This window comes from Cuculus canorus, chromosome 2, assembly GCF_017976375.1.
Source record: "Cuculus canorus isolate bCucCan1 chromosome 2, bCucCan1.pri, whole genome shotgun sequence".
Lineage (NCBI taxonomy): Eukaryota > Metazoa > Chordata > Aves > Cuculiformes > Cuculidae > Cuculus > Cuculus canorus.
In genome coordinates this window covers 37,534,759-37,558,945 of record NC_071402.1, presented here as the reverse complement: position 1 = coordinate 37,558,945, position 24,187 = coordinate 37,534,759, and the positions used below count along the sequence as shown (strand labels likewise).

The 24,187-nt window shown below is 40.4% G+C and overlaps 1 protein-coding gene across 2 annotated transcripts; it reads left to right on the top strand.

Moving 5' to 3' along the window:
* Window positions 1–561: 561 nt before the first annotated feature.
* MTFR1 (mitochondrial fission regulator 1) lies at window positions 562–24,102 on the top strand. Of its 2 annotated transcripts, none has more exons than XM_054057290.1 (8): window positions 562–802; window positions 7,740–7,882; window positions 11,017–11,115; window positions 17,106–17,224; window positions 20,419–20,660; window positions 22,424–22,682; window positions 22,872–23,034; window positions 23,881–24,102. In XM_054057290.1, the coding sequence occupies exons 2-8, from the start codon at window positions 7,817–7,819 to the stop codon at window positions 23,938–23,940; spliced, it is 1,008 nt and encodes a 335-aa protein (XP_053913265.1). In that variant the 5' UTR covers window positions 562–802; window positions 7,740–7,816; the 3' UTR covers window positions 23,941–24,102. The 2 variants fall into 2 exon arrangements, with proteins under 2 accessions (XP_053913265.1, XP_053913266.1); XM_054057291.1 differs by having other exon boundaries at window positions 592–747.
* The last annotated feature ends 85 nt before the right edge of the window (window positions 24,103–24,187 follow it).

Genomic DNA, 24,187 nt, shown 5'->3' with positions numbered 1-24,187 from the left:
GGAATGAGTATAAACTGGAGAGAGGCAGATTTAGACCAGACATAAGGAAGAATTTCTTCATGATGCAGGTGGTGAGGCACTGGCACACAGGGAAGCTGTGGCTGCCCCATCCCTGGGCGTGTTCAAGGCCAGGTTAGATGGGGCAGCCTGATCTAGTGAGAGGTGTCCTTGCCCATGGTGAGAGGGCTGGAACTGGATGACCTTTAATGTCTCTTCCAACCCAAACTACTGTATGATTGTATGACTATGTCTAGTCTAAATCTACTCCTCTCCAATTTAAAGCTATTCGCCCTCGTCGTATCGATACACACCCTTACAAGAAGCCCCCCCCCAGCTTTCCCGCACGCCCCCTTCCTACTCTCGAGCAGACCGCCGCTCCCACCCCACTCAGTGCCCGCACACGTGCGAGGGGGGAGCCATTGACCCGCACTAACTAAACCCCGAAGGCCAAAGCCGGCACCACGCGCCCCCGCCCCTGATTGGAGGGCGGCGGTCACGTGCCCCGGCGTCGCACGCGGCGGAGGTGGGGGCAGCCCCGCCCGTGTCCCGCGGCCGCAGTGGCCGCCGGGTGAGGTCGCGGAGCTGCAGCCGGGACGAGTGCGCTCGAGGTTCCGCCTCCCGCTCGGGCCATTGGCCGGGAAGGCGCCGGGGCTGTTGCCGATTGGTCGCCGGGAAGTGGCGGGGGGCAGGGGCAGGAAGGGCACCGAGCCGCGGTGGCAGAAGCGAGTGAGAGATCGCGGCCGGCGGGTGAGGCGGGGACGGCGGGGCCTGGGGCGGCCCGCGGGCTTCTCCTTCCTCCTGGGTAGCGCTTCTCATTGCGCCCGGTGCGGGACGGGGGGAGGGTGCGGGGGGGGACGCGAGCCGGGCCGGGCGGCGTCTGCGTTGGGTGTGCCGGGAGAGGCCTGGGCAGCGCCTGCCGGCGGGCAGGAGCCCTTGTGCGCGCGCGCGCCTGTGTCTGTGCCCGCGCGTGTACCTGTGCGTGCGTGTCTGTTTATGCGCGTGCCCCTGTGTGTCTGTGTCTGTGCCGGCGCGTGCCTGTGCGCGTGCCTGTATGTCTGCGCCCGCTCATTTCTCTGCGCGCGTATCTGCGCGTGTCTGTGGGCACGCCTGTGCCTGCGCGCTTGTGTGCGTGTGTCTGTGCGCGCGCGTTTGCGCGTGTGTCTGCGTGTGTGCGCGTGTGGCTGTGTATGAGTGTGTGTCTGTGCGGGTGTGCACGTGTGTGTGAGTCTGTGTGTGCCCGTGTCTCTGTCCCTGTCCCTGTCTGTCCCGTGGGGAGCTCCCGGGCGGGCGCCGAGGGCAGCAGTGGGTTCGGGGCGCTGAGCGTGGCCTGGCTGCTGCCCTAGCGGAGGGATGAGCCGCCGCCGCCTCCCGCTGGGAGCGTGGCAGCGCACAGCCAGGGCAGGGCAGAGGAGCGGAGCGGCGTGGGAACGGGCCCGGGCGCTGGGGTCGGAGCTGTCGGCTCTGCAGGGAGGCTAGCCGGGGCTGAAACCCTCTTGCCGTGCCGTGGTGGGGAGTGACAGGTTATGGGAAGTCGTGGAAATAAAAGATAATCTGGAGATAAAGTTTCAGGGAAGTTTTTGTGTAGGAGGCTTATAAATACCGAGGTAGCATCTAGAGCCCGGTCTTAAGGAGTCTGGTACTTATTTTCCTTTTCTATAAACTTCTGATGCTTGCTTTTTATACCTTTAGTGATGCTGCTGCTGTTCTTAGGTTCTTCTGCAGTTGTCATAAATAAGTAACTTCCTAGATGCTTGATTTTAGTTTGTTTAACAAGCTGTTGAAATTCCGAATACTGAGTGTGAATGCTGACATCAACTGTAGTGCATCGATCTCTGTCTGATAGCGTCAGCGAGACTTGATTAATATTTACATGCTGTCCTCAGGCAGCAGTAGTCCTCTGTAGCTCTTGTGAAGATGAGACTTAAGACTAAAGGAAGTAATTCTGTGTTCAATACCCACTGCTTTTAACCTAGATGGTAATGAAAAAAAGAAGAGTGCTGAGTTTTCTGCATGTCAGCTCTAAAAGTTCCCATTAACTGTCACTGAACCAAAATAATTTTCTCCACAGAGGTTCACTAGCTGAAATAGCCAATCACCGCACTTAGGAACTCAACACAGAGAGAGATTTTTTGGGAAAAAAAATTGAACATTTTATGTGCTTTTTTTTTTCTCAGACAAACATACCTATTTCTTAATAGCATTTGCATGTTTTTGTTTCTCGAAGATGTAGCAGAAGGACTGGCATTTGCAGCGATGACTAGGGAGGCCTGTATGTCTGTCAGGGAAGTGTAGGTGTGTGGTTATGTCTGTGTAGCATACTACTGTATGGTTTAGAGACATTGAAGGATTTCATTTTGCTCTCCATGGTGTCGCATTGCAATGCATAGGTATAAACTCCACCGAGCAGAGGCATTTGATTACGCTAGTGTTTAAACATGGGGCTTTTTTTGTTCTCCATCCTTAGTTTGCAAGGTGTGGTAACTTGAGTAAGATGTAATGATAGTTTTGCACTTTGAGGTATATACAACCAGGCTGTGTTCTTACAGCTCTAACAACCTTGCTTGTAAGTATGTATTCTTTTCAGTTCTTGTTTTAGATTTCATGCTGTTATTTGCTTACATAAGCCTTTGATCGTGTCTGTAATATTCACTGACTTTTGACTCTATTTGCATGTCTTTCCAAACAGGTGTTTCTGAAAGTAACAGGGCACTTTGTTATTTGTAGTTCCCAAGCTAAAAAGTAGTCCTCTGTATTTGGCTGTGTGATCCCTGCCAGTTACTTCTGTTACTTACACCTGGTCTGTGTTGATTTGGAAGAGGGTCTGGTCCTTTATCAGAAGATTCTTCCTACCTGCTTGGCTTGCTGTTGCTGTGATAATTTTTTTGTTGGCTTTAATTTTTTTTTGTTAAACCTTTCATATGTTTCCTTATGGATATAATTTCATTAAATGACCTTGGGTCACCTGCCGGTCTTAAAGACTGTGAGGATATGTTCTTAGTTCCCTGCTAAAATAAGGAAGAACCTGCTCTTTTTGCATGTGATTTTTTTTATGTGGTTGGTTTTCCTTTGAAACCATACTGCTTTGAAAATTTTGTACCTCTTCATGTTAGAGGTACCCTTTCAATATAGAGACTAGATATCTAATTTTTCAGGTTTTGTGCATTTGTTTATTCTTTGTTCGGGCTGACCTGCTGCGTCAGGCCCAATAAGCCATTCTCTTTTATTTTTGTGTAGATCTTGCATAAATGGGAGAAAATTCCTTTGGTAAGAAAAACATGAATATTTCTTTTTAGAGTGAGAACTCATGATTTGGAAGGGAGAGACTTGGACAAATACAACATTGGAAAATGCACACAGAAGAATTTCAATATGAAAGCAGTTGCATCTGATTTTTCTTTTAATTTTTGATCTGTAGGACTTGCTAGAGAGCCTGGCAAGGGGCTCCATTTCATATTTACAGAGAGGTGTGCCTTATGTGTTCAGCCTCCAGCGCCTTTCTGTTTATTTCATAAACATTTTGTGGTGTGTAAGTGGTGCTATCCCTCAGCTTTATAGACTGATATTTGATATGATAGTATTGAATGAAACCTGTAAAAGTTGGGAAAAGTAGGGGCAAAAGAGAACTCAAGGAAGCTGAGGTGAGAATCATAGAATCATGGAATGACAAGGTTGGAAGGGACCCACTGGGTCATCGAGTCCAACCATTCCTAACACTCCCTAAACCATGCCCCTCAGCACCTTGTCCACCCATCCCTTAAACACTTCCAGGGAAGGTGATTCAACCAACTCCCTGGGCAGCCTACTTCAATGCCCAATGACCCTTTTTGCGAAAAATTTTTTCCTGATGTCCAGCCTGAACCTCCCCTGGCGGAGCTTGAGGCCATTCCCCCTTGTCCTGTCCCCTGTCACTTGGGAGAAAAGGCCAGCTCTCTCCTCTCCCCAATCTCCTTTCAGGTAGTTGTAGAGAGCAATAAGGTCTCCCCTCAGCCTCCTCTTCTCCAGACTAAACAACCCCATCTCTCTCGGCCGCTCCTCATAAGACTTCGCTCATAAGAGAACCCTGACACTCAGAAATATACGTCTTGTTTCTGAACCAAGGAGTTTCTGCATATTTCCATATCAGAAAGAAGATTCTTAAGCATTATTAATTTCCTTGTAAGTAGAGATTTGTAAATGAAGAACCCATGGAATTCCAGCCCCCGAGGTCAAATGTGATTCTTTGTGTTATTACTCTTCCAACCTCTTCTGGGAATCTTGCCTGGGACTGCTGCTTATGATTGTAATAGTTTTGCTTAAGCACAGCAGAAGGATAGTGTTTTACAGCAATATTACTGTTACTGGGCACATTTTATTTTATGAGCTGTGAAAGTTTTAGGGGGATCAAGCTACTGCCATTTTTAGTTTAGGTAGCATGAAGAGGATAGAGGATAAATAAAGCAAGCAACAATATTTAAAAGAGGTCTTATTCTGTCTTAGCAAAAGCAATAAGCATTTAACTCCTGCTTCTGAACTCCATGTATATAGAGCATGAGAGAAAAAATTGCTAATGTCTTCATTCTTCCTGTCCAGCAGTTTCATTTGGAATGAACTCTTTTTCTTCTTGGCACATAAAATAATTGTGAAATAACTGAGATTTATGAAGAAAGGTATGGTGCAATATAGTCTGGAAGAAATTAGTATCAAATTTTTCTGGGGATAATTCTGGAAAACTAATATATCTCTTAAAAATATCAAGCTGATACACTTATCAGCATTTTCCTTTTAGGTCTTCTTTTAGATAACAAATTAGTGGGAGGTTGTTAAAAGATGGTGGGAACCAAGGAAAGTAATCCAGGAACTGGATAGTCCTCTGCAGTCTTACAGATTGACTTCTGTCGCTTTCTTCTGCAAAAGCAGACAACAAGTCATTGACAAGAGTAAAGAGCTAATGACCCCTGTCTTGTGTACTTCAGGTATTTTGGCTACAGAAGAAACAATGTTTTATAATATGAACTATAAATAATCATTTTACTGAAGTATTTGTTTTGCATTTGCGTGAATGCTCTTCTGTGTTCGGTCATCCAGGTCTTGCAATCTGGAATTATAAATGGTTACCTCAGTGTTTTTGGGCAGGGTATGTATCTTGAACTATTCCAAATGCTTTATGTCCTCATGCTCCTTCTTTTATTCCTGGGTCTTTTGGATCTCATTGAACAAGTTTCTAAAAGTAATCACTGATATTTCAGAAATTGCTTTGGCTCAGTTCTGAGCTGTTCAAGGTGAATTTCATTAGACGCTTGTCCTCGGGGCTTATGACTTTTCAGAGCTGTCTGTAACACATTCTGATGTGCCTCTTTTGTTTCTACCATCTTCAAGTGAAAACACAGAATATACTATCTATATCACTCATTGCTTTCCTTCTTTTCCTGTTATAACATGGCTGTGTCTCATCTCCTGCTTGCTCCTAATACATGGGTAGGGTGGTTTTTTACACCGGTGAACTGGAACCCATTTTGCGCCTTGGTGTTTTTAAACTTACTACTTAAGTAAGTTATGCTATTCTGTCACCCTAATATTATGCTTCTTTCTGCATCTGCTTTTGTGCCTTTAATTGGTTACCTTAATAGTTTTTGTGTCATTTCTTTACCTCTCTGCTTCTCAGTTCCTTGAGTTCATGGAAACTTTCCAGACCTCCTCTGACTTCCTCATAGGAAGTTATAAAGCCCTCTTCTCACTTTTACTCAAATTGTCTGTTTTTAAAGACTCAGTCCTCCCAGTTGATCAGAAACAAAATAATACCTTTTCTTTGCTTCCTGAAACAAAGCTTGACTCTGGCTGCATCTTGGGATTTTTAAACTAATGACCTGGCCGTCTATTGAAAGGACAATGTATCAGGACACAGTCATCCCTTCATAGCTCTGTCACTTGCCTTTACCAGCCAGCCCTGTCCTCGGAATTGCTCACAATTACTCAGCAACAGCGTCTCTTATCTTTTTTCTCTTTTGTTTGAATGTCTTGCCACTGCTTCCATTTTTTTTAACTTTAAAATCCACACTTCATGTTCAGCAAGTCTGAATTTCAGAATGAGGTGAAGTGCATCACATGTATCCCACTTTCAGAACGGATTTCCCCTTTTGAAGGAGCTTTACTGCCTCTTATGTTGCTGCACGTCTGTAGTGTCAGATATGATGCCAAACCTAATATGAGGCATGTAGAAAGACTTGCATTCTCCCTGTTTAAAAAACACAGCAGGTGCAGTGTGATCAAAGTTCTATACAGTGCCTACAGTAGCTTGTCTAAGGGCAGAATACCTAAACAGATACCTAAAACAGGAATAGATCAAATAGACGGCAGTGCTTCCCTAATAGACTTTTCCTTTTCCATAAATAAGTCATGTAGCTTATTCATGGCTGTTTGCTAAGTAGCCCATTATTCTTCCCCATTGGTTTTCTTATAACAGTTGCAGTTTCCATTCTGATCTCGGGTGGTCAGTTGATTTTTATTTTTTTTTAAATAAATTATTCTCTCTGTCATTTCATTAGTCTTTCTTTAGCTGATAGATTCGTAGTTTCTCCCTAGTTTACTCAGAAACAAAAGAAAGTCCTGTAAGGAAATGTCTTTTGCTTTCCATGATGATGAGAAACTGGTATTAAGTTCCAGGGGTTTTTTAGGCTGTCTAAAAAAAGATAACTGTAGAGTTGCACTGTTCCTGCCAAGTTTCCACAAGGAGACAGTTATTATTAAGGAACTGAAAACCGTTGAAAGAAACATTTATAATGCTGATGATTTAACTGTAATACTGGGCATTTTCAAACAGCATAGCTTTTCCATGTCCTGATTTTCACTTCCTGATACTGGTTCCTTGCTGCTATGTTGTTTGAGTCATCACTCTGTGTATATATAGTGGCTTCAGCAAGACTGTTCACATTGCAAGTATGTTGTTCAGGGTGGTTCAACAGAGTGTTGTTTCTAGCCCAATACACAAAACAAACGTAAACCTATATCTATGGCTTCCTTTTTGTTTTTGGTGGCATACGCTTCTCAGTGTTGTCCAAGTTATGACTGGTGTAGAACACAGTTAAAGAAAAGCTATGCTGTTTTCACTGAAGGAGCAATAAAACCATCTTGATTTAAGTGAATGGTAGTACATAGAAGTAGACGCAATTTGAAATCTGTCCAATTTTATAAATCACTTGAATATTTTCAGGTCCCACATGTACACTGTTTCCTGTCGGTTGATTGCGTTAGTCATTTTTCCATGTTTGCTTTCTGTCCTCAGTTGTGGGAAAAAGGAGTAAACAACAAAGCTGTCAGAGAATGTGAATGAAGAGAGGTGATCAGTTTTCTATAGTTTGTTCCCACATAGAAACAAGTTTTAGATAAGAATATGGCTGGCCCTTTAACCTCAGTGCTAGTTCTCAGCGACAGGCATTCCATAGTGTTCGGTGCTTACTTTGGGTTGCGGAACACTGTTATCTGTCCAAGCTCAAGTGATCAATCATTTCCCCAGCTTTTTAATCGTTAACTTTGCAACAACTTTGATTTGATAAAAATGATACTAGTAAAAGTCTTTGTCACCTGTATTAAGTAAATGCCTTTTGAATGCCTGTGCTTTGCAGTGCTAGGAATCGTTATCACTTACATCATGTCTTGTTTCCAGCAACTGTTTCTAAAGCTTGCATTTTTATTTTTTTTTTTTTTTAGGAATACATATATTTATGCTGTTTACTTCCATCTAAAATTTTTGTTTCTCCTTTTAGAAGTACTATGGAACCTTTGCGGCCCTGTAGATTCGGAAGGCTTAAATCCAAGTCTGGGACGGCTTTTTCCATTCCAAATGATTTGCTGGCTTAAGCGCTTAATTAGGATGGCTTTTGAACAAATTGGATTAAACATGGAATCGGTAAGTGTTTCAAATGTGCTTTATGTTTTCAGAAAATCAAGTACTGAAAGGACTTAATATATTTTAGTTTGTGGTTATCTGTTCCGGCAGAACACTTGAAGTATGCTCAACACTTACATGATTCTGTGTGGCTGAGAAAGTATCAAGTTTACTACTTGGACACTGAAGTGTTGAGTAATAGATGTGTTAAAAATACCATGCGGTTCCTTCTAGTTGTAGTAACAAACTGTTTACGTTGTAGACGCCACTTTTCATGCTGGACATCTATGTGTCTTTTGAAGCTGGAGGAAAAGTTTCATGTAGTTTTTTAATGGTGATGTTCTTAAATAACCTGATTTCTTTGCTCTTCTCTTGGAGATATGAAAAGCCCCATGAAAATGAGATGGTGATGATTGTGCTGTGTTTAGCTATCCTGAAAGTCTTACAGTACATGAGTGCAGCACAGCTTTGTCTTTACTGGGGAAAGAGGAAACTGCATACCTAGCTCTCCACTTGGAGGAAAGTGTATATAGAGTTTTCTTTGAATGCTTAGCGGAGAGGGAGGGAGATCTGGTACACACCAGTTGCTTTGTCCCTATGATCTTTAGGAAGCTGTATTGGGTAGAAATATCAACCTCAATGCAGTAATCCTTGTGTTGTCAAAATACTTTAATGTTTTAACAGTGGGGAAATCCTTAACTGAATCTGAGACTTCATGTAGTGAAACTTTGAAAATTGAGTATGAGAATATGCTGGACTACCTCAAGTGTTGCTGTGGTCATTGTCGGCAGCATCTTTCATCCTAAACAGGGGAGGGGAAACTCTGTTCCCTCTCTCTCTACTTGTATCAGACTCGTGATAATGCAGTTACCTTTCAAATGTCAGATAGTCTGGACAACAGCAAAGCACTGATGCAGTAGCAGGGAATGACTAAGGAATATTTTGCAGACTTGCTCTGCCAGTTCTTCAAGTCAACAAGAAGTTATGTGGACTTGGGTAGAGTAGTGCTGAGACTTAGCTCAGCTTAGCAGCGTGCTGACTTTATTTGCATGCCTTGTGGCACAGCTTGCATGTAGTTTTCTGAAAATGTTGTCCAGGCATATTTTGAATTAGCAAAACTGAGTCATTAAAAATTTTAGTGCACCAAACCACTGTGTTAAACAACCCCAACGGCATTTGGGCACCAAATAATTTTGAGGATCTGGGTGCCAGTCAGTGTTTTGTCTATGGTCTGAGCAATCTCTGAACAAGTTTTGCCACTTGTTTAAAGTGTGCTGCACTTACGTTGGTAATACAGCACGTCGTCTGGGCTCTTTTTTTGTTGCAGAAGTAATTCTGTAATTAATTAAGCCTTCCTTTGTCGAGTAGTGTTTTTTTTCCAGTGCAGTGTTGCTTTGAGGCTCTCGACAACACTTCTGCCTCTACCATCAGAATCTGTTGTGAATAGTGAGGCTGCATCACTGTGGTGATGTTTGTCAGTGACTTTTTCTTGAAGGCTCCTGAACTACCTGATGCTTGCTCAGACATATGGAGGAACAGTAATGAGATAGAAACAGCCGTGATGTCTTTGTTTGAGGCATCCAAAATGCCGGATCAGTAGAGTACTCTGCATGGAAAAAATTTGTGTTCAAGCTTCAAGCAATTTAAGCAAGAGAATGTGTGTTTTATAGCATGGAAAAAATGAGTCTGAGTGTATTAATGGCAAAGTTGCAGCTCTGATGTGAGGATCTCACACAGCATATGTACAGTGCACATCTGTTTTGTCAAAATATATATATTCCAGTAAAGCCAAAAGAGGGAAGGATAATTACTTATAAATGGGCAAACTGTTTGTGTGTAGTTTCTGAGATAATATAATCTGAGGGTAAATCGTACATGATTTCTTTTTTTAATAGAACCTTCAAAATCTAAGAGTACTCATCTTTGCTCAGTATATCAAAATGTTTTTCAGCTATGTGTTGTGAACCTACAGTAATCATACAGGCAATATTGCCATGCCTGATGAGGGTTGTTTCAGTGTTATTAGCCTAGATTTTATTTAAGTTTTCTTTGTTGGGCAATCTTCTAACAGGATGTTGAGTTTCCTTGAAGCTATGAGCCTTTAAAAATTGAGGTCCAAGTGGTAAATTCATATCTACAGAAATAAGTAAACACTGGCCAATTTTTTTTTATTACTTTACGGCGTTCTCAGTGTTTACTAACAGCGTACTCTGTGTTAGAGTCTTCCCATTATTTTTTCTATTCTTTGCATGTTTTTTGTTGCCTTTCCCTATGCTGAAATTTTTCCTACTTCTGTCTGGGGTTTTTGGTTGTTTTTTTCCCCTAGGATTTAAGTCTCATTTTATTTTGTACAACTTTGGTAAATAGTAGAGCAAACACTCTTGTCCTTAAGTACAAAAAAAGAAAGCAAATTCAATCCCTGATGAGAGAAGATACAAGAAATCTGAATGACGGTAGACACAGTTCTGATTAAGCCAGTTGTGCTGAGGTGCTATGTGCAATTTTCTCTAGGTAAATGTATATTTTTTAATCAAAAATTTCATGTTCATATATTTATTTTCCACCTTTTCTTTTTCTTTGTTCTTTAATTTCACAGTTACATGTTCATGCTTATGCTAGCTGATAGTTATTCTTTTTAAACCAGTAGGCAGTGTTCCTGTGTTAGAGAAAAAAAGGAAAATAAAATAATTAAAAAAGGAAAAAGATATTTTGGGAAATGCAGAATCTTGTAACTTAGGATTATTTGTGATTGACTGGCTTGTCTTGAAACTCCTTAAAAAGAAGTGTCTGACCCAGTGCAGATTCTTCTTGGAAATGGACAAATTATGCTTTTTAAGATGCTTCCAGCTCCTGAATTCTTGGGTGTAACCAGATTTATTACTTGGAATTGAAACTTAATGCAAAGTTTGCCTTGAACTTAACAATAGCTCTGTTGTAATTACAAACACAAACTTTGTACCAGTTTGGGTGTAGATGTAAGGAGTTAGAACTGATAGAAACTTCAGTGGCTAAATACTATATTCTCTTCTCTTGAGAAACGAATAACTTGAAATATGTTTAGCACAAGCATGGTATGGAAGGATAAAAGAGAACTATTACAATATGATATAAAACTCAGTTACCTGACAGCTGGCTTCTTTTTTCTTCTCATCTAGGTGCTTTGGTCAAGCAAGCCTTATGGTTCATCTCGAAGTATTGTAAGAAAAATTGGTACTAACCTCTCTCTTATACAGTGCCCAAGAGTTCAGTTTCAGGTAGGTGTTCTCAATGGTTTGGAATACGTTTCACTTGCATCAAAGGATTTTATGCAAATACACAGTTCATTTAAATAAACGACTAGATGATTTGCAAAAGCAGAATATGATAAACTGAGCACATAGGAGAATTAGTTTACTTCATTTCTTCTCACTTCCAGTTCAGATTTTTTCCAAATGTGGTTTCTTCAGCTTCTGTACTGCCTAAAACCTGAATCTGTGTTGCTGTGGCACACATAATGAAACTTGAAACAATTCTTTTCCTAAGGAAACTGGAATTTCTGAAGTGAGGCAATACAGTATGAAAAGGTTATTCTTGTAAAAAAATGTATTACTAAAAGAGAAAAATGTTTGGAACTGACTCCTAAAATAGTGCTTATAAGCTAGGCTTACTATGCATGTGGAGATGAATAGCGTTACCCAAAAATATTTGGGAAAATAAACAACTGTACCAGAACGTAAAAAAAATTTGTAACAAGGTAACCTGAGTACCCAGTTTGCTTTGTTTTAAATGTAAGGCTAGTGCTGTGTAGGTGAAAGGGGACAATGGTTCTGTGCAGCTTTCTGACTTGTTTGCTTTTAACTTCCACTGTGTATAGTGGGAGGGTAAAAGCTTAAGGAGGAGAAAGTCTTTGCTTTTTATAACAAGTCTTTCAGGAACAGATGGGAAAATAGAAGCTGTTACACATAATCTCTTCAACTCTGTGTGTGTTAGGGATATAGGGGGTGGGTATAGAATTGGAGAAATTTAGTGTTTGAAACTCAAGATGAGAGAAAAATGGTCTTGGGCTGAGCAAAAGTGCAGAATGTAAATATGAATGGTGGGGGATCATCACTAAGACAAGGCGGTTGCCGCATAGCTAAATTTTTCAGTGTTTAGTATCTTTATCCTATATGAAATGTATGAAAAATGTTTAGATTTGACATTATAGTAGCAAAATCGAGTAGTTTGGATTAACAGAGGCCTTTCTGCTGTGGTAGTAAAAGCCATGGTAACGTTTTGGCCCTCTTCAATAATTACATTGAGGAACTAGGGGTGGCAACCATCTCCAGCCACTGGCGGCTTGGTGAAATTTAGAAAATAAATACATAGATTGTGGGGGTGGGGATTTGTGCAGGTGAGGAGGACAACAAAATGGCACGTTGGATCTAAAGTTTTGGATATATAATTAATACTGGTTATGCCAGCAGTAAGGTTTTGTGTGCTTCAGATTTGAGAGAAAGTGGAGTTGTCTTATAATGTGTCTGTTTTCTGTACCGTAAAGGCCGTACAAGGGAAGTAGCTGCTCACTTGCAGATAGGTTGTCAAATACTGCCCTCTTAATATGGTACATAAAAGAAGACATTTCTTGTTTACGTACTTGCAAAGAGCTCTAAGATACATCTGGGAAATCTGTTCCTGAATATTTTTAGTGTTGAAATAAAAATACGGATAAGTCTTCATCTGAGTTCTGTGTTAGAATAAATACAATATTTACCTTTTTTTCCTCTTAAAGAGACATTCAGTCATTTTGCTTAGATTTTATGCACACCAAGTATAAACATTCATCTTCTATCAGTGAAAGAAAAGGATCCTAAAAATTAGAGCTACAGTTGTCAGAGTTGATTGAATTAGAAATGCCAGTCTCAAAATTTGAGCCTTGAAATGCATTAAAATTTATATGGCTTATACAGGCTTTAATCTACTTTAATATATAAACTGCTGAACATGTAAAAATATGATGCTAACATCTTTTTTTATATCTTTATCTCAGCGTTAAGATTCTGTAGTGAAGTTCAATACTGACCTCAATTGTTTTTATGCTGTTTCACCTGATGCTTTCCTATAGCTGTCTCTTCCTCTTTCTTTCTTGCCAGCTTTAGCTATATTATGAAAGGACCATGCACTGAACCTTGCTGTAAGTCACTTTATTTAAAAAACAAAGCAAACCTTACTTGCCTCGTCTGAGGGTGCATGTATGTCTTCAGTGTTTCTAACCTCATCTAAGAGCAACCAACTTTCCACAGGTCTTCATTTTCCTTATGATAAATGGATAAGAGATACTGAAAGAATATCTCTGTTCTGTTCATTCTTCTCTGTTCGGGTGTTTTTGTTCAGTTAGTCTGAAAAAAGAGTAGCAGAACATTCTGAGGTCTACTGTCTGTTGTGTCTGTAGTCAACATTTACATTAATTGCTAAATGCTGCTTATGTATTCAGTAAATGGTGTTAGAGCTTAGCTTGTATACTCTATATGGCATGAACAAATGAAAATGGTTCATATTCATATAGTTCTTTTGTATGCCACATTTTTTAGGTTTATCTGTAGTCTTTAGGAGAAAATAAAGTTAAATCTACCAATATAGCCTAGGTAGATTCAACCAAACCTACAATAATGTCTCTCGAGATAGAGATGCTGCAGCTGAAGAATGCTGTTCTAGCCCTGTGCTTCTCCTGTTTGTCTAATGGAAACCTGATACTCGATAGAAATCTCATAAGGAGTTGATGTGCACGTAGCAAACATCAGAATTTACTGGACTAATTTGAAAAATCATAGCAAGTTTGTCTTACTTGAAGAAGTATTTCCAAATGTTTAATACCTAACTGTAGTAGTAATTTGAAATTGGAGAGTTTATTCTGCCCTTAAATGTATAAAAATATTTGTTCTACTTTCCCCTTCCTGGAGCAAACAAAAAGTAGGAATCCTGCTTTGTCATCCTCCTAAACAGCACTTCTGTAGAGTAGTGGTTGTTGTATTCGCCTAACACACTAAATATTCCCTGTTTGAAACTGGATGGAAACATTGGTAGGGCTGACTCTCTGGGAGCTGGATTCCATGAGTCTTTGTGGGTCCTTCCAGCTCAAGGTATTCCATGATTCTGTGACATCAGCCAAAACAGTACAGCATGTGTAGGCTTTTTGCATGCGCAGGCACTTCCACTGTTCCATTCAGTTCCTGCCATCCAGGAGAACTGAGCCTCTGTTTTAAGCTATCTGTTCTCCATTTCAGGTGCTGTAGACCAGTTGCCCAAGTTTTTTTCAGCTGAGATTAGCTGGAGGAATAGCATAGCGAGAGTTATCTAACCATCATTTTGCAGACAGGTGGAGGTTTTAAGACATGGGTGTTGACTTTTAACCCGTAGATTAAAGTAAAAATCCTGCTTTAAATTGAAATTTGAAATCCACTGCTGTGGAAGGCCTTGTTGTTTTTAGGGATAGAGAAAAGAAACATCTGTATATAGGGTAACAAGCAGATTCTGTTTACGTATAAATACAATTTAAAAATAAGAGGAAACTTGCATCACGGTATAACAGAAGGCTTTCTACTAAATGTTGGATTGGAAGCTATTTATCTTGCAATGCAGGAAACCTGGCAGTGGTAAATGCATTCCTTACTGTTATAAATCAACAGTACGTGTAGTGCCTTTATTTAAATGTGCCTTCAGTCTTTTCATGGTAATAGTTCCTCATGTGGCCATTACCATCAGAAAAATCTGTATCACCTGCAGGAAGTGGCTAATGTAGTATGGATTTTTTTAAATTGCCGTTAACATCAATACAGAGGCTGTGGGCATGAAAATTTCTTTTTATACTAAAAAATAGCCAAAGAAACCTAAACAATGAAAATCCTAACATGCAATATAGTATTCTCTAGACTGTTCTAAAGTGAGGCAGACTGTGATGGTATTAGGCACAACTGTTAATGTGATAAACATATTACCATCTGTGCTGATGCTACCTGGAAAAAACCCTGTTGTTTCCAAATGATCTGATGGTGCCAATACACACTCCTGGGAACTGTGATAAAGGCTCACATACAAGTTGTGAGAGTGTGAGGTGAAGATGAATAATCTCCATTTCCAAAGCTGTTTGTAACAACTCCTGGGGAAGAAACCTACCCCAAAGCCACAGCTTTTATCTTCCTGGGATTTATGTATCAAAGGCTACAACTAAGTATCTGTCAGTGTTCTTCAGAAATGGTTTCACCTCATCCAGGCTACAGTCCCAGTGTGATAGGTCTGCTACAAATTCAGGTTAATGCAAATATTTCATAGTTGCTGCTACATAATAGTTACCTCTTAGAGAGGACAATTGCCTTGAAAATAGACTTAAGTGCTAGCAGGCTAGATCAAAGCTGTGGTTACAGACTGTAACATGCTACCACCATATTTGTCAGTATTACTAGCTTCTTGGCCACTACCAGCAGCAGGCAGCACTTAAAAAGCTGCAACAATTTATGTGTGAATTTAGCCTGTGGATTGTGTGCAATACAAGCAAAATCATAGAATGACCTGAGTTGAAAGGGACCCACAAGGATCATCTAGTCCAATTTCTTTCACTGCGTAGGACAACCGCAAAATTCACATCATGTGTCTGAGGGTGTTGTCCAAATGGTTCTTTAGTATTGTCAGGATTGGTGTCATGCCTACTTCCCTGGGGAGCCTGTTCCAGTGCTTCACCACCCTATGAGTGAAGAACCTTTTCCTAATATCCAACCTAAACCTCCCTTGGCACATCTACCTGCCATTCCCTCCGCTCCCGTCACTGTTCACCAGAGAGGAGAGATCAGCTTTTGCTCCTCCTCCCCTTGTGAGGAAGCTGTAAGCTACTCTGAGGTCCCCCCTCGGTCTCCTCTTCTCCTGGCTGCACAGACCAGGTGACTGAAGCTGCTCCTCATACAACTTGCTCTATAAAACCTTCACCAGGTCTGTGACCCTCCTCTGGAGACTCTCCAGTAGTTTGATGTCCTTTGTATACTGTGGCACCCAAAACTGCACACAGTACTCAAGCTGGGGGCACACCAGTGCAGAGTAGAGCAGGACTGTTGCCTCTCCTGACTGGCTGGCAGTGCTGTTCTTGATGCACCCCAGGACACAGTTGGCCCTTTTGGCCACCGTGGCACACTGCTGGCTTGTGTTCAACTTGCTGTTGACCAGAACCCCCAGATCCCTTTCCACAGGTCTGCTCTCCAGCCTCTTACTCCCCAGTCTGTACGTATATCTAGGGTTGCCGTGTGGCATAGTTGCATTGGAAATAAGTAACTCAAGGAGACAGACTGAGCAGAGACAGACTGAGCAAAAGAAATTGCTGAAAGATATTTCAGTAGCTTTTATGTGCTAAGATATTTGAGACCAGGCTCCTGAGTAGTCAAGTAATTGAGTGCACAAGCCCTTGTCTAACCTGGGGAAGCAACCAGTATTTCAAAGTAGATTGGAAACCATATTGTTGTGGCTATGGAGCATGTATTGATGGTTCAAACAATTTCTCAGATCTCCACTCAGATCACTTAACTGTAAATTTAAGAAAGATTCCAGTCTCTTCAGCATTGCTCACCTTTGGCTACAAACAGCCATAAAGCTACTGGCAGAACCATGTTGGAAAATGGTCAGTTTGCTTGGCATGCTTAGCAAGTAGTGTGTTGTGTTGTGATTGAATCGAGCCTCTCACTCAAAGTCTTTATGATTACTGAGCTAGTAGAAGTGTTCCTCCCTGCCCATGTAACCTACACACCTTTATTCTTGTACAGAATTTCTGGAGGTTGTAGGGGAAGGGAAACACACTTTAACAGAATTTAACTGTCAAGGTAATCCTAAATCAGAGCAAAAGACTCTGGTAGCCTTAATGTCTTTTTTAACTACTGGACGTGAATATAATCTAGAAACGTATTATTTGAGTCGGTATAGCAAACTACTTGAGAATGTTGATGTTTGTTTATCTCTAAGGTAACAATTTGCATTGGATTTACTGTTCAGTGGTGTCATGTGATAGTATATGTAGTTAGTTGTGAACCTCTGTCAAGTATTTGCAGACTAGAACGAATAGTTTAGTGTCAGTGAAATGGTTCTAGATTAAGCCCAGGACAGAAACAAGTGTGCTAAGTCTACAGATCTCTGTGGTGCACGTATGTGTTAATAGCTACATGTAGCCTCACTAGAAGTATTGAGTAAAATAACTGTGACTTAGGCTGGGAATAGTGACTCTAAAACCTTTAATTTTGTCTTTAAAATTTAGCTTACTTCTCATGCCACAGAAGGAAATTATCCTATTTATCATAGAGAAGATGCAGTGGCCTCCTTTGCAGATGTGGGATGGATTGCCCAAGAAGAAGGTGAAGCCTCTACAAGGCTCAGGTATAGTCCTTACTTCTTCTCTTAGAACTTCTGAACCGAGGGAAGAAGCCTAGCTTCTCTCCAGTGAGTATCTACTGTGCATCGCAATTAATGGGAAGTGCTTGAATGCTGGGAGAAGAGAGAGGGAAGAGTGATAGAAAAGGTAGGGTCTGGATAAGAAGTAATAGAGGTTAGACTAATAGGATTATGAATGAAAGACTGGTTTGAGAACATATAGGAGATTCACTTTATACAAGAAACAAGAAGACTGTGGGATTTATTTACTTATTTATTGGGAAGGATTGCATGTGACAGCTTCAAGCAGCCTTGTCCCCATGAAAATGTCTGCTGTGGAGTGCCACAATTGCTAACTCCGATTGTCCAGCTCTCCTGAGAGTTTCATTAATATGAGGTGCTGTACTGTGCAGCATTGTAATTATCGGGAATTGTGACAATCCAGTAATTGGCACATTGTTTTTTCATCTTTCTGGTTAAGGCTCTGCAGTCTGCTAACAACAATTAAAAATTTATAGATTTTATAAATGTATCTTTAATTTTCATAGTGAAAACTGGCAGGGAAGCCTGCGAACACCTGTGTCCAGAATGACAGAACAGGTACTGTTTTGTTGGGCAAAGAGCACTGCATAGCACTGCAACTGCATTAAACAAGGTTGGCTGAGGTGGTTGGAGTTCTTTATTCCAGCTTACCCAGGCTGCCACTCAGACTAGCCAGAAGCAAAAGTACACTTCCGTAGCACAGAGGAAGTTCTAATTGTCAACAAACTATCCTTTCAGAGAAGGGTACAGATTGTTGGCTTCAGAGATTACTGAAGGATACCGTTCCTAATTTGAAAGCGTGAAATAGGTTAGTAATGACCTAGATGCCCTCCAACATGACTTGCCACAGGAAGCTTTGCATAACAAGCATTCTGGCACTGCCGCATTAATTTCACAAACTCAGAGGGGGGTCACAGAAACCAACGCTTGTTTGGGAAATACTATTTATAAAGTCTGTTTGATGCGAAGGGAATTAACTGGCCAATGTTACTTTTGCTTACACAGACACATTTTATTTAAGGATTGAACTGTAAAGCTATTAACATTTAAGGGACAGAATAGGGAGTATGGCTCTTTGGGGCTTCAACGAACCCGTTATGAAAGATGTAGAACTTGCATATTTTCTGAGAAGTCTGCATGTGCAAGGGAGAAGGTGGACAGATGGGTGTGGGATGGGACTAAAATAATTTTGCAGATACATAGTGACCTTAAGGCAAACAGCTTATAATAGAGCATGGTAGTGAATTACTTAGCAAATATGAGTATTTCACTGTGCGCCTTTTATTATATCTGTGCGCAGTATTATGTAGTGGAACTAGCATGCATTAGAGGTTTTCCAGGCATTTGAAAGCCTCTGTCTCAACAAGATCAAATAGTCAAATATATATTCGCTGTATAATTCAGTAGACAGTCTTGCAGATCTATTTTTTTCTGTCAATGCAGTTTTACAGAGGAAGCAAGTAAATGAAAAATCACTTTTCCCCTCTCCTTAGTCAGAGCAGTAGACAAATCAGGCATAATATTTTTCCACAGTGTTAGGTTCCAGTCAGGACATTTCCTTAAAACAGAATTGCTGCTCTGAGTGGAAAATACCCTTTGTTGTTTAGCTGTTCTCCTCCTTCAAAGAGTCTCTGGAAGGTAGGTTTTAAAGGGTGAAATGACAACTGGCTCCTTCCACCTAATATATTTAGGGAGAGCAGGGAGATGGCTGCTGTAGGAAGCATCATGTTTGTTTTTTTGTTTTTTGTTTTTTTTGCAACTCTAGTTGCTCTCTATTCCTATTTAGGTAACAACACCTAAATTTTAACATCCTTGATAATATTTAGTTCTGCCTGATCAGATTTCTGCAAGTTGTCCTGAAGTTTTCTGTCAGTGTCGTGGAAGACTCAAAAGTGTATCTAATCCCAGATTGAGGTGCCCAGAGCACAGTGCTTGTTGTAGCCTTAACTCTTGGCTCTTGCTCTAAGTCTGGCAGAACTGCACATCTAATATGAAATGCATCCGGAGTAGCTTAACCCATGAATCTAGAGCGATGGGGCTCTAAAGTTGTGTTGGTCTGGAGCTCTTCTACCCATCTTGAAAAGTCCTATCACTGTTATTACTCTTATGTTGGAATAAACAATGGAATCCTGACATGCCTGAGATGTTTTGGGATTGAAGTGAAGGAGGACTGAGGAGTTAAGTGCATAGTTATATTTTGCTATTATAATGTTTCTGGTAATCTATTGTCATTAATCCTTATAAATTCTACTTACAGAATCATAGAATGGATTGAGTTGGAAGGTAGCTTTAAAGGTCATTCTGTCCAGCCTCCCCTGCAATGAGCAGGGACATCTTCAACTAGATCAAGTTGGTCAGATACTTGAGATAAATGGTTTGAAAATTAGTATAACTCTCTCTAACTGCTTATTTGACTGCAGATGTTCAGTATTGCCTAAGTGTTTAACATAGACTGAACTTTGGTGGGTAATAAAGGATAGCAACGGAGTTGCCTTTTCTTACTTTCGTGAGAAAGAGCAGGGAAGCTTACAGATTCTTTAAAAGTCTGTGAAGTTTTCTTCTCTATAGTTTTATTTGTTGTGTTAGAAAACTAGATATAAAATGCTTTCCGTCTGATAAGCAGCCTCTGTGCCACAAAGCTGTTCCATGTGCTCCGTACTTCCAACACTGCTAAAATGGTGAACTGTCCCTTCAGAAGTCCAGAAAGTACAAAAATGTGCTGTGGAACAAAGAAACTCTTTGGTTTTCTTCAAATGAGTCAACTACTAGTGACTATTTGCAGCCCATGGTGGGTGGAAACAGTAGCATTTGAGTGAAACACATCGTAAATCTTAATTCCAACAAAAAATACAATAGGTATGAGTCAGAGAAATAGATTGAGGGTGAGGGGGAATATGTCCCTTTTTAAATTCTGAAATCAAGGATTCCACAGAAAGCTGGATAGGGAAGGAGAAGAAATATAGCTCTTGAAGCAAACAGAAAGGAGGTGAAGCTCTTATTTACTTTCAGCTATATAATGTGTTGGTGGAAGTGATTGTGTAAAGCCAATTTTAAAGTCAGGCCTTCACCTTGCATTCCTGGTTTCTTTGTAATGGTGCTTTACTTTTTGTCTTTAAAGAAGCCTTTAGAAATGGGATCTTGTGATATTTTTGTTACAGGTCAGAAGTTTGTTCAATACCAGCCCAGCCTCTTTCAGGTGAACTACATCATTCTCGAAAGTCCCCATGCAGACAGATGTCCTTGCAGAGCCCGCTGGAAGAAGAACCAGTGTCCAGGAGCATGGTGACTGCAAATGAAGAAGCTCTCCAGAAGATTAGTGCTCTAGAAAACGAACTAGCCACCTTAAGAGCGCAAATAGCCAAAATTGTAATCTTACAAGAACAACAGAACCTGACAGCAGGTATTAAATTTGCTCTACTCTTTGCACAACTTAGTTAATGCATTTGTCCCTTTTATAAGTCATGATGTGCTAATTTATTTTTCGAAATACTGCAGCACTGAACACTTCTCCGTATTGTTTTGGTTAGTTTGGTAGACAGACGTAGCATACTCGCCAAGGAATACAGAACAGGTCCTGAAGACAAGAGACCTGCCAGATTTTTTGTATTTCCTAGTATTCCAAAGGTCTTCGTGTTTGTGTGAAACTCTGCCAGAATTCTGAATCTGTGTGTAAGTAAAGAACTACTGAACAGCTTTCAGAGCAAAGCTCACGGTAAACATGATGGCTTAAACTAAACTCAGAGAATGGAATGGAATAGGCTCTCTGAGACCATGAAGTAATCATACAAGATGCTAAATATGCTTTTGGAATATGTAGTATGCATCTGAAGTTCATGAAATAAATAACAGAAAAGGAAGTTAATTGTTTAATGGAATCACTGGGATCAAAACACATTGTCCAGATGGAACCAAAAATGGTGCACTGTTTCTGGTAATTCAGAATAATTCTTATTTTCCTGAGTGTCTTTCTTTGCTTTCCCTCACCTCTGACTTCCAGTTCTAAGTCTACCATCTCCAAAGATTAGTGGGAGGTGATCCTTGTCGACTGGAGATGACAATCATCTGGGTTTCAGTCTTTCCTGGGGTCACTTAGCAAGTATTTTTTTTTCCTGTTTTTATCTATAAAATCATGTACTCCTTCTTCACATGCTCTTGTTTAGTTTTTGTCTGTGAACTCATAGCAGTTACTTTATTTTTCCTTAACTGTTCATATTCAAAACTATGAAGTAGTTTTAATGATTACATGGTTTCACTTGTGAATTATAGTTATTGTGGCGGGTTTTTGAAATAGCTAAGAACTTATTTTTCATTATCTTCCCTTTACGTCTATTTATTCAGAAAGTTGAATATTTATTTGATTTTATCATCTTTACCTCCCTCTTCTGGTAGAATATGGCAATGACTCTCTGTGGATGCCTGCATGTACGCAGACTAGATTCTGCTGTATTACTTGTATCTTCACTCTCTTTATACTTCAAGCCTCAAAACTGGTTCTGTCTGGCTTTGCTGATTTCTTTAAAGGTGCATTTGAACAGAGGTTTCTTCATTTCTTTTCAAGTTATTAGTGCTGTTTTATTTACAATATCAATTTTTACCTGAGGAGTATACAGAACTTTAAATCAAGATTAGGGTGAGAATCTCTGTCCTCAGACAGATGATCGGGTGGCCTAAAAATCCTTAACCTCAGAGAGATGGAAGAAATTCCAGTTCCAGCCTTATTTGAGCTCTGAAATTTACATCTAAAAATCTTGTGTGCTGATTTCTTATTTGTGATAAGTGGGAAGAAACATTGCTGACGTGACAGATTGTACGTGACTTCCACCTCAGTACCTGCCACTCAGAAAAAGGTGAAATTCTGGTAATGTTAAGAGCAGAACACAACTAAAAGGTCTTGTGACATCAATCTCATTGCAGTAAAGGTATGAATGCAGCTAGAACTTGGACTGGAAATTCAAAGAACACTTCTCACCCTTTCAGAAAGATTTTTGTGTGGCTTTTCAGTCGAGGCTACTTAGGTGGCTTAGGAATGAATAAATTACATGATAATCTAAAGGCAGAGGGGAGGCAATTGAATCTATTACAATCATATTCTTCCCCGAGCATTCGTTGGATATAAAGGGGATTTACAAGTAAACTGACGTGTAATGGGTGTTTTGTTTGTAGTTGGATCAAGTCTGGTTGCTTCAGTTGCTCTCCCTGTTGCACCTCTTCCTCCGCCACCACCTCCACCGCCGCCACCACCACTCCCTGCCCTGGGTCTACAACAGAGCATGTCTGCTATTGAGCTCATTAAGGAAAGGAAAAACAAAAAAATGAACTCTGGACACAATCTGACAGAAAATGGGCCAAAGAGGCCTGAAATACCAAACATGCTAGAAATCCTCAAAGACATGAACAACGTGAAACTGCGCTCAGTGAAAAGGTAACAAAAATAAATATAAGGAAATATAACTGTATTACCGTTTGCACCAGTCATTTGTTTTTATGACTCGGAACTATTTCAAGATGAGACAGATGGTGATGTAACACCTGACAAACAGAATGCAAAAGCATTCACAACTTCTAAAGCTTTGTTTTGGACTATATTAATACTTCTCATTTTCTTTTCTAGATCATCAGAAGGCACAAAATCTAAAACGGTTGACCCAAAAGATCCTGCAGCGTTAATAGCAGAAGCGCTCAAGAGGAAATTCGCTCATCAATACGAAAATGATAGCCAAAGTGAAACAGAAACAGTGATTCCAAAGACTGAAACAAAGACTGAGGTAGTGATGGTGAGTATTGTCATTCTGAACAAGTGCTCAGACTAAATTATAGTTGTCATGAAAGCTACCAGCATATGCAAATACCTGCCAGTTAGCATCCCTGTCCACAAAACCCTATGCAGTACTGCTGATACACTTAGGATTTGTGGCAATCATGGTTTTAGTATCAGGTCTTAGGATTGTCTGTTCTTTTGGCCCTAGGCTTAAGAAGCCCTGTTGCAGTTCCCTTATTTTTATTAAACAAAAAACCAAATATCTTTCTGTTGCCATGAGGATATGATATTCTGAAAATTTGATTCTTAAGGGTTCATACGAGAATAAAATCTGAATTGAGTTTGTCTGTTGTTACCAACCATAACCATTCAGATAATGCATGTGAAATTTTGAAGCAGGATCCTGAGATGTGTCAGCCATTCCTAGGAACACAGAACGCCAATTTTTCAGAACATTTGCTGGATTTTGGTCTAGGGAGTTTCTTCAATTTGAAATATTGGCTCTCAGAAAAAAATCCTTCACAGAAAGAGTGGAAAGCATTGGAACAGGCTGCCGTGGGAAGTAGTGGAGTCCACATCCCTAGAGGCATTCAAAAAGCATGTAGACATAGTACTTCAGGACATGGTTTAGTGGACACGGTGTTGTTGGGCTGACGGATGGACTGGGTGATCTTGGAGGTCTTTTCAAACCTTAATGTGATTCTGTGATTCTAGTTCCATATGCAGAGCAGCAAGTTGATAGAGGGAATTGTCCATGCCTAAGTTCCCAGTTTACTTACTTTACTTTACTGCTTGTATGGATAATAGTTCAAGTAGGTTTTTGTTGAAAGCAATCTGAACATGTTTCTGGTTTCCTTCTCAGTTTGGACCACACATGCTGAAGCCTACAGGAAAAATGAAGACTTTAATTGAAAAATCTTAATGTATTAAGATCACTACACAAAAGACTGTTAAACTGTTTTGTCTGAAATACTTTATGTTGCAAATAGCACTAGAACCGAGTGGTCTCATACAGTACAGGAAAAACCTGATGTGAAATGTAGAATTGAGTCACTAAACATGTGTGTATGTGATTTATCGAGGGGAATAAATTTGACCGTTATACTCAGGTATTAATTTTGTATTCAAGCCTGGATTTCTACTCAGACTTAATGTGGTGGGTTTAGTTT

Excerpts from the sequence above, each read along its gene's own strand:
- MTFR1 (XM_054057290.1), top strand. The coding sequence starts at position 7,817 with ATGATTTGCTGGCTTAAGCGCTTAATTAGGATGGCTTTTGAACAAATT. Across the intron at positions 7,883-11,016 it reads TTGGATTAAACATGGAATCG|GTGCTTTGGTCAAGCAAGCC; the intron begins GTAAGTGTTTCA and ends CTTCTCATCTAG. Across the intron at positions 20,661-22,423 it reads ACAACAGAACCTGACAGCAG|TTGGATCAAGTCTGGTTGCT; the intron begins GTATTAAATTTG and ends TTTTGTTTGTAG.